The following is a 10,056-nucleotide window of genomic DNA, read 5'->3' as shown; positions in this document are numbered from 1 at the left end:
AAAAATTGTAATTCTTTAACATATAACGGACTTTGGTTATGACTGATGTATATTTCGATAATTAAAATTAAATATAGGTCACAAAATTGTTATGATATTTTATGTTAAAAATTGTATCGGTATTTCGTATAATAATAGCCCTAATATTCTGGTGTGGTTGTCAGTACTGAATACAAAATTCGATTGTCAATGTCAGAAATGCATGTGTTGTAGTAACTTATTTATTGTGTTCACTACTCAGTGTTGTGAATTACATGAATAGTTAAATTATTATATATGAAAGTTTTTTTAATAAGTTATAGCAACTGAAAAAATATTGGGACTATTTACATTACTTAAAAAAGGTTTAAAATATCACAGTCTTCCTTAATAAAAATAATTCGTCCCAAAGACTATATTTTCCAATTTTAGTTAATATTTAACTTGAATCTGATATTTCTGTTTCGGTATTCAAAATGGTACGAAAATTAAAATTTCATGAGCAAAAATTGCTAAAAAAAGTAGACTTCATATCATGGAAAGTCGACAACAATTTAAGCGAGGTTAAGGTTATGAAAAAATTTCACATTCAGAAGAGAGAAGACTATACAAAGTAAGTTTCATTAACCAAATATTCGTTCGCAAGTTATTATAAAAAGTGATATATATATAAATATGTATTTGTGCTACCAGGTACAACAAGTTATCCAGAGAAATAAGGGAACTAGCTAACAAAATTAAAGACTTAGATGCTAACACAGAATTTAGAACCGAAGCAAGTGCACAGCTTTTAGAAAAATTATACCAAATGGGTCTCATACCAACACGTTGGGATCTGGCTCTCGCTAGTAATGTTCCAGCCAGTGCCTTTTGTAGACGAAGATTACCCGTTGTTATGGTGAGAAGTATGTAAAAAATAATACTTTCTGTATATTAATAACAAACTAGACAAACTTAATAGATGTGTAGGTTTAATGAAAGGTGATGGCTAGCTGGAAGGACTTGTGATGTATAATTGCTCTTTAAGCCTGCAAGGCAGTTGTATAGTATATTAATTTACTATCTAAGAGATTGAATGAGGCCAAAATTGAAATGTCGCAGTCAATGTGTGTTGTGATGAGAATTATTTAAATTAACTGTTTATTAGAGGAAGTTTTCTAATTGCACCCATGATGGAGAAAATAGGTTAACATGGTATAGGCTTACTACGATGAATGTAAGGAACATAATAACAGGAGTGATGAGTATTGATGTCCTTGAGTCGTAATATCTGCTTAGATGCCGTGACAGACATGTAAATTATAATCCCGTATTCTAACTTTGAAACTTTCACGTTGCATCAGAACAAATTTTATTTTGGAGTGGCCGCAGTCACAAGGTGAATGATACATGATGATATACTTAGCTTTGTTCTTATATTAATAATCACTTCATTTGTGATAATGATGGTCCACAATAACCATTATTAGGAAAATTTAATAACGATCATCAAGACTTTACTTTGATTTGTGTACATGTAATGTATATATATTTGTTTAACAGACAAAATGTCAGAGAATCTCAAAGAAGCTACAAAGTTTATAGAGCAGGGTCATGTGCGTGTTGGTCCGGAGGTTGTTAAAGATCCAGCATTCCTTGTCACAAGATCTCTCGAGGACTTTGTCACGTGGGTTGATGGTTCAGCCATCAGGAAGCATGTGATGGAGTATAATGACATGGTATGTTGTTCTTAAAATATATAATACTGTTTAATGTCTGTCAGACAACATTGATTAAGTATTTTTATTAATTATCTACATACAATTATCATTTTATAATTTTTTTTTTCAGAGGGACGACTTTGACATGTTGTAAACATGTTGTAATAAGAAATAAAAAATATATTCACATTATCCGACAGGTTTTTATCTTAATCTGTTGCAATTAAAGTTTGATAATTATATAAACTATGTTTTCATAATTTTAAATCTAACCAATATTGCCTCCTATTTCAACATTTTTATCAATGTTACAATTGAAAGAGAAAAATATATTAAAAAAATTATGTGATTAAATATGAAACACTATTTATACATAAAATTACATCAAAAATGTATTCTTTCATAACACACATTTAAACCTTGTTCTATTAAAATTCATGATTTTTTTTTAACAGTAAGTTTTCATTCCTGAATATAATTTCTATATTCTACTTTATTGTGGAAACATAATGCCAAGTCCAATTTTGATGACTTAATGTTATTAAATAATATTTGGATTTAAACCAATATCTCTCTACATGTGGTCACATGGGTGTCTTTTCCTTCAGTATTTTATCTTATAGTTGTAAATTAGATATTTTAGTGAATGCTTCCCCTTATAAAGTAACCCCTCAGTCATCTTTTTCACAGCCTTGGCATCAGTGCTGTTTTTGCATAATTATCTGTGATTGTCTGCCTACCAATGGTCAGATCAGCATCAGCCTGTGGTTTTTCAACATCTACTAACCATTTTGGATATACATCTGAAATAGAAAAAAAAAAGTATTTTAACTATTACATTTTACATAGCATACTTTTTATAGACTGTCTCTGCAAATTATTATTCAGAATGTTTCCGAACAGAATCTGTATTCAAAGTGGCACTGGGATCTTTAAATAATTACAATATATTTATAATTATGTCATTCCAAAAATATTATAAAAGTCTACAACATTATAATGTTAAAGAAATAAGTGCAGTTATATTGTATACCCCTGATAATGTTTCTCATCACAAATGGTTTTCTTTTCTAAACTTGACATTGACTGAAAGCATTTTTTTGATAGAGCTTCACATTTTCTTTCCCTTTTCATATAATTGATGGTGTTTTTAAATTTGCTTTAGAAATCTCTGAAGAACTGTAAAAAATTATAGACGTTAAAAATAAATGCAGTATATTCTTGTTGTAATATAAAGTGTATGTTTCGAAATAAATAAATATTCAATTTTTCACTACCTTTCTTCATTCCCAAGTCTTTTAGAAGTGTGTCTTGTTTCCAGTAACAGTACGTTTCCTAGCCTGAATTGTTCATGTTGACCGTTAAATCTAGTTTTTACATAACCACAAGATATATGTATTGGGTCACACACCCGAAAATTTGTCATATTGATATGCGGAATGTAAGGTACTGGTACTTTACTGTTAATGTTTATGTCCCCTTCCTTTTACATAAAAGTAAATAAGGAAGTTGACACTTTTAATGCGAGTTAATTCAAGTAGTTACGGATAAACCGAAATTCCTCAAATTAAAATTCTTATATTGTAGCTGTCATCTCAAACATTTACACACTAATTCAATATATCTATAATCAATATAATTAACATTGACAGTTCTCAATATTAAAGGACAGCTGTTCTACATATTACTATCAGATCAACAAAAAATATAATAAATATGACAAATTTAAAGATATATAAAGAAAACTATTGCTAACAATTGTTAGTTAATTAATAAAATAATTTTTTTATGACATCTATTTATTTTTATTTATGGCAACAAACAACGCCTATCTAAGCTGCGCGAGTGTGCGCGGAGAAAATTAAGAAAAAATAGAAAAGAAATGGCAGTAACTCGAGAGAAAGAAAATTGTACAAGAAAAATTAATGGAAATATACCTGCATTATCTCTTAACAGCGATAATATGTCGACATCGACCGACAGTGACGACGCAGCGGATCCAACATATGAAATTAGGAACATTCAGAGTATTATAAATGTGACCCGTGAAAACATTGACGCTTTAAATGCAAGGTTTGCTGGTTTGCAGCACCCACCTTCTCTGTATCTTTCGGAATATCAGGAGTTAACAGTAAAGTTGCATAATTTAGAACTTAGAGAACAGACACTTAGGGAATTGTTACAGTGCGATTCGCCGGATAGGAGCGAAGAATATTCATGGCAAGATGATTCTAAGAAGTATGATACTCTTACTCGGCAACCTAAAGTTTTCCTTAGAGCTTACTTGCCGAATCAACAGCGGACGAGTGTACAGGTGAAGGAGGGAGTTTCGCTTCGAGAAGCTCTCATGAAGGCTCTCAAGCTTCGTAACTTAACTTGTGAAATGTGCGAAGTGGTTCGGACAGGAAATAATGCTGTGATACCGTGGGATATCGATATTACTATGATTGATGCTGAGGAGGTCAGTGTTCTTTTAATATCGTTTAATTAATTAAGGTAAGACTTTTACGTTTAGTACTAAGTTTAAAAATGATAATCTGTTCCATCGTCCAACCAACGACGAAATAATGACTAGTGTTAGAAATATTCTACACAACTCCTTAAGGATTTCCAGACATCTACATCAAGTAAATTATGTCGATTTTTAGCAGTCTCATATTCTCCCCCATTAAGGAAGCAAACTCACATTTTTATTATTTGGAATACCTATAGCTGCGATCGAAACTTTTTAACCCAACCAACCTTTTGTGACTGATGAAACAAATCTATCATCATATGTATCAGTTATATTGATACTTTCATAGGTTTCGTAATTTCAAATTAGTTATCATACCTAGCACTGGTCTATTTATCCTACCTACTATTTGAGTGTGTCTCTGTGAGAGATTTTTCCGGGATTTGTAAGTAGAATAGTCAACAAATAGCAGTCAAATAAACACAAATTATAATATTAATTTCCTCAGATAGGCCTTACTTACAAAATATAAGGAAATTGCAGCAAAAAGTTTTTAATATATCTCAAACAAATTATATTTATGACAGTCGCTAGATGACTATAATTATATTTTTGAATGAGTGAAATAAACTTGAAATTCAAATAAATTAATATAATATTTTGCACAACTAAAGTAAGATTATTTGTAATTAACTCAAAGTTTTATATAATATATATTTTAACTATGTATAAGCAGAATTTATGAAAGCAGGTGTTTGCCATACTCTCATTCCTATATGTACAGTTTAGTGAACTGTGCTTGAGGTTCGTTAATAATTATTCCCTTAATACTTCCCCCTTGTAAACAAATACTACTTTTTTTCTTCTTTTTGGTTTTGGTATGGACAGTTTATGGATCCCCCAAAAATTTTATAATACTAAATTCCAACCATAATTAAACTGTTAAGGATTACTTATTAAGAAAACTATTTTTGATCTGTCCTAAATAAACCATAACAATTCTTAATTCTATTGAACAATCCTCTTCTAATAAACTGCTTAAATTACACCCAGAGACTTAAATAAAATAGAGTAATAAAATAATAGAATAATAAAATAAAGGATTTTGCTTAAATTTATCAAATAATCAATCCCAATCACATATATGTTTTTGAAAATGTGTTGGAGATTTTGTGTTAATCCTAATTAGTGATATGCCAGACATCAATATTTTTACTATTTGCTATCAGGCACATCACTAGCCTTGACCTACAAAAACATTTACAATGAGCCAATATTCCAGGTGACAGTGCGAATTTTGGACAAACTGCCCATTATGTCTCACATGTCGCACCAGTTCACAAGAAAGACATTCTTCACGCTCGCGTTCTGCGAGTGCTGTCGACGGCTGCTCTTCAACGGCTTCTACTGCTCGCAGTGCAACTTCAAGTTCCATCAGCGGTGCGCTGATAAAGTTCCAAGTATTTGTCATCAGGTACTAAATTTGATCTTATAGTTGTTTTAGCACAGGTGGTAGAAGCTGTAGTCTATAGATCGTAGGCTCCAAAACTTGCACCACCATCCCACAGAAAATTTCCTGATGAAAAACCATTCTTCTCTATTTGTATCTAGGGTTGTAAAAAATATGAAAGTCTACTTAACAATCTACTAAAAAAATTGGAGTCTTTAAAAAAAAAAATAAACATACTCAGGTATAGTTAACCCCAGGTTTGATTAATTGTATGCATACATAAATGTATCATAGATTAATACTTAATATATATAAACAACACTTTATTGGCAGAGAAGACTATTATTACATTAAGGAAAAAATATAGACAACACCTCTCATTTTTGTTATTAAAATATATATAAGCAAAGAAACATAGATGTCAATAGTGTTGTTATGGTGACGTTGGTAAAGTGTGATTTGATGTTCCAGGTACGAATGACAGACACTTACTACGCAGCTCTACTGGCCAAGAATCCGGAGACCCAGGCGGGGATCCTGCACGTGCCCGCTCACTACAGCTATCATCAGAACAAGTATATACCACACATATATTATTTTTCTTCTATTCATGACTATAGCTCAAACAGTCCGTAAATTTGTATTTTCTAGTAATATAGGAAGGATACTTCTAAATTATAAAACTTCATGCTTAAATAACTGTGGAAACTCAAACTGTTCTGGGCAATTGGCTTAACATATTATATAAATAGTATACTTTTCAATAAATAAAAAAAAGTTGGCATCTAGATACGTTCTCCTAAGTATTTATAATATGATATTACTTAATTATTAACTTATTTAAATAATATTACAAAGAATATGGCAACACTCGCTTCGCAAACATACATTATGCTGAATTCCAGACAAGCCCACCCTCGCTCGCTGAACCAGCAAGACCGCTCCAATTCGGCGCCAAACGTGTGTGTCAACATGGTGAGACATTTGACTGATCACGGCCGGAAGAATAACCAGGTAATATATATACATATATATAAATATTACTCACTCGATAATAGCAACACCCACATTGTAGTATCTGTGGTAGTATTTTTAATGTTATATGTATATAACTTTATTTATATAATTTACAGAGCAGCTCCCCGCAATCATCAAATTACCTTTCATCAGGGAGACACGGCAAAGACGACCGGGAGAAGGGAGAGCAGCAGAGTCAAAGCACTCAGGTCAGCATTGAGGATTATGTACCGATACCTAGATAGTAAAGAAACAAACAGTAATGTAACAGCAGTCAGCACAGGCGAGTGACATGTGTACTTGGATGTATATTACCGCAGCAGATGTGAGAAGTTACTGGCGCAGACAGTAGGGGCCGAGGGTATAGAAGATGTTTTTATAATTAGAGCAATGTTGAGCTCATACTGGAATCGAGATTCTAATTTAGTAGGAGATACTAGGAGGTCGCATGTTTCATACTATATTTTCTATTTTAACTTAAAGAGAATATTGTTCGCTCCCAGGCCTCCCCCACGGGCACGCTTCGACCTCGAAGGGCGCGCGCTCGCTCCGCGGACGAGTCGTGGAAACATGCCCTGTCTCCTCGTGAAAGCTACGACGACTGGGTCATACACGCCGATGAAATACTCATAGGGGCCAGGATAGGTTGGTTATGACATTGTATTAATAATTATAGGCCATAAACAATTTATGCGTGACCTCTTTAATTATTTACTAATAGATTGAAAGCAGAATACAGCTTTTTAATGTAAAATATCTTATTGCCTGCCATTATTATATGTCTGAGCAGTATTTAATGCCGTTCGTTGTACAGGCTCCGGTAGTTTTGGGACAGTGTATAAGGCGCATTGGCACGGACCGGTCGCTGTCAAGACGCTGAACGTGAAGACGCCCACCCCAGCTCAGCTACAGGCCTTCAAAAACGAGGTGACCACTAGTCAACAAGATGTTTATAAATTATAATAGTGTAACAAGAACTAATTCGATAGTTACCACAAATTAATTTACATAAACACAACATGCAGCTTGAAATTTAAGGAAGATTAGAAGAAATACATATATATTTATGACCAACACATGTAAACTCTCCCTTATCTTTAATATTGAAGGTGGCTGTCCTCCGTAAGACGCGGCACTGCAACATCCTTCTGTTCATGGGCTGTGTGTCGAAGCCTTCCTTGGCGATAGTGACCCAGTGGTGTGAAGGCTCCTCGTTGTATCAACACCTGCACGTGCTGGAGACGCCGCTGCCGATGTTATACCTCATAGACGTGGCGCGCCAGACCGCCCAGGGCATGGACTACCTGCACGCCAAGAACATTATACACAGGTAACTGTTCATTGGATAAGTACTAGTTGTATTAGGAAAATAACATTAGTATATGTATGATAAAATAATTTTAACATTAACCTTACATACTGTGACTATAACGCAGACATTTTGATATTATTAGGTATATGATGTACTTATTATTCTTATTTCGTTTCAGGGATCTGAAATCTAACAACATATTCTTAAGAGACGACTGGTCGGTTAAGATTGGAGACTTCGGCCTGGCGACGGCCAAAGTGCGGTGGTCAGGTAACGGCCTCAAAGAGAGTTACACGAGGGTAATAGTAATGAATATATAAAGATATAAGTGTATGTGACAGATTCGTCCACGCTGGGAGGCGTGCAGTGGCAGCAGCCGACCGGCTCGATACTGTGGATGGCGCCGGAAGTTATCCGTATGGAGGAACCGGCGCCGTACACCTTCCGGTCGGACGTGTACGCGTACGGGATTGTGCTGTTCGAGCTGACGGCCGGCGAGCTACCGTACGCGCACCTCAACAACAAAGACCAAATACTGTGGTCGGTGGGCCGCGGCCTGCTGCGACCAGACGTCCGTCGGTTGCGTCAGGACGCTCCGCAGGCCCTGCGCCGCCTGTTCGAGGACTGCATCCAGTTCGACCGGGAGCGCCGGCCGCTGTTCCGTCAGATCCTGGCGTCCCTGGAGGCCATGCTGCGAGCTATGCCCAAGATCACGCGCAGCGCGTCCGAGCCGTGCCTGCAACGCGCCCTCCACGCCTCCGACGACTGTCTGGGATACGCCTGTGCGGAACCAAAGACGCCCGTCAACTTCCAGTTCGACGCTCACACTAGCTTCCCGGCCTTCTACAGGTGAGGATACAACTCATACACATCTACATATATTAATTCATATTATTTAATCAGCGTAGTTCAGTAGCAGACGTCGCTGCTGTATGTGTAATAACTAATAATGATTCTGTTCTCAGTATTCCAGTGCCTAGCCAGCGACACGCCTAGTGCGGAGCGAGCCCTGGCGTACTCGGCGATTGTATCTGCTACTGTACATGTATATAATATAAGGGCGTGGAGACGGCGGCTCTCACTTCACAGATCTCAACACCTCAATAATTTATTAGTCATTATATTTATTAAAATATGAATTAATTTACACGCAAACTTAGTGACGCTAATTTAGATTTAAACGTTATCTTTGACTAACTAGTTATCGATACCAGTGTAATATAAAGCCTTAAGACAAACAGTGATTAGAGTTACGGAAGCGGTGGTTAGTGTAAATATTGATGTAAGAACGGTAAGGACATCACTCGCGCACCTCGACGGAAACAACGCTTTAATAGTGTAAACCGGTCTCGGCCGACGGCGGACGAAGTTTTCATTTTCAATTAGTGCCTTTGATACGACAGAATAGTATTCGAGATTATATTTTAAAGCAGTTTTGTAGTCAGCGGGACGGCGACGAGTCGTCTGCATAATGAAGTCCAAAGTATTATTTGTGTGAATCAGATGACCCGATGGCGTGTATTTGTTGATATCGGCTGTAAATAAATTATTGTAATTATTTAAGCTTAGTGTCGGTGTAAGGACTCTGTGTATACATCATTTTAACGCATAATTACGCTAAGGAACACAATAAATTATTGTTTCGATTGACTTTGACTTTTTTTGATTTCATACATTTAATTTCTAAGACTTTTAAATACTGTTCACACAATCCCATCAATCTAACTTGATTGGGCGCTTATCTAATTCCTTACAGTTTGTTTTTGTCAAAATTTTCTCGCATAACATCTACTTAAGAATTTTAATTATGTTTATTTACCTCAACTCTCAGTATGAATTTAAATATTTCACTTTAGAATAGAAAATTTAGTAAATTTACTCCTTGTAACCTTTTTGCCCATTTTATAAATTTTCGCTGAATTTTTGACATCAAAGATCTTGCACGGTGGATTAATTTTAAAGTACTATATACAATTTTTAAAGCTTACAGGTATAGTTTCCGTGGTGTAGCGGTTATCACATCTGCCTAACACGCAGAAGGTCCCCGGTTCGATCCCGGGCGGAAACATATTTTTGTGAAATCGGAAAATGAAGATACAAAAAAACAAAACCCATAATTTATTTTGCAATATATTATGATATA

At 35.1% G+C, this 10,056-nt stretch overlaps 2 protein-coding genes, 1 long non-coding RNA gene and 1 other non-coding gene across 4 annotated transcripts; 3 read left to right on the top strand and 1 right to left on the bottom strand.

Annotated features, from left to right (window-relative positions):
- Positions 1–217: 217 nt before the first annotated feature.
- On the top strand, positions 218–1,871 carry LOC116778712 (U3 small nucleolar ribonucleoprotein protein IMP3). Its single transcript, XM_032672723.2, has 4 exons — positions 218–592; positions 673–884; positions 1,522–1,697; positions 1,810–1,871. Exons 1-4 carry the CDS (start codon positions 456–458, stop codon positions 1,831–1,833), a joined length of 549 nt encoding a protein of 182 aa, XP_032528614.1. The 5' UTR covers positions 218–455; the 3' UTR covers positions 1,834–1,871.
- Positions 1,872–1,945: 74 nt separating this feature from the next.
- LOC116778815 (uncharacterized) lies at positions 1,946–3,299 on the bottom strand. Its single transcript, XR_004354150.2, has 3 exons — positions 2,957–3,299; positions 2,713–2,858; positions 1,946–2,482 (listed from the first exon to the last, which is right to left on the bottom strand). It is a non-coding gene; the product is annotated as an uncharacterized LOC116778815 (long non-coding RNA).
- A 193-nt stretch (positions 3,300–3,492) lies between these two features.
- On the top strand, positions 3,493–9,563 carry LOC116778794 (raf homolog serine/threonine-protein kinase Raf). Its single transcript, XM_061527105.1, has 11 exons — positions 3,493–4,140; positions 5,417–5,608; positions 6,056–6,159; positions 6,490–6,598; positions 6,718–6,810; positions 7,105–7,246; positions 7,416–7,528; positions 7,711–7,931; positions 8,092–8,183; positions 8,255–8,762; positions 8,879–9,563. The coding sequence occupies exons 1-11, from the start codon at positions 3,562–3,564 to the stop codon at positions 8,907–8,909; spliced, it is 2,184 nt and encodes a 727-aa protein (XP_061383089.1). The 5' UTR covers positions 3,493–3,561; the 3' UTR covers positions 8,910–9,563.
- Positions 9,564–9,908: 345 nt separating this feature from the next.
- On the top strand, positions 9,909–9,981 carry Trnav-aac (transfer RNA valine (anticodon AAC)). The gene has a single exon. It is a non-coding gene; the product is annotated as a tRNA-Val (tRNA).
- Positions 9,982–10,056: the final 75 nt, after the last annotated feature.

Source organism: Danaus plexippus (assembly GCF_018135715.1).
Source record: "Danaus plexippus chromosome 3 unlocalized genomic scaffold, MEX_DaPlex mxdp_34, whole genome shotgun sequence".
Taxonomy (NCBI): Eukaryota; Metazoa; Arthropoda; class Insecta; order Lepidoptera; family Nymphalidae; genus Danaus; species Danaus plexippus.
This window is presented reverse-complemented; position numbering and strand designations above follow the sequence as displayed.

Bases quoted from the DNA above. Each gene is read 5' to 3' on its own strand.
- LOC116778794 (XM_061527105.1), top strand. From the start codon at position 3,562: ATGGCAGTAACTCGAGAGAAAGAAAATTGTACAAGAAAAATTAATGGA. The intron at 4,141-5,416 runs GTCAGTGTTCTT...CCAATATTCCAG, and splicing joins CTATGATTGATGCTGAGGAG to GTGACAGTGCGAATTTTGGA. The intron at 8,763-8,878 runs GTGAGGATACAA...TTCTGTTCTCAG, and splicing joins AGCTTCCCGGCCTTCTACAG to TATTCCAGTGCCTAGCCAGC.
- LOC116778712 (XM_032672723.2), top strand. From the start codon at position 456: ATGGTACGAAAATTAAAATTTCATGAGCAAAAATTGCTAAAAAAAGTA. The intron at 593-672 runs GTAAGTTTCATT...TTGTGCTACCAG, and splicing joins AAGAGAGAAGACTATACAAA to GTACAACAAGTTATCCAGAG. The intron at 1,698-1,809 runs GTATGTTGTTCT...TTTTTTTTTCAG, and splicing joins TGATGGAGTATAATGACATG to AGGGACGACTTTGACATGTT.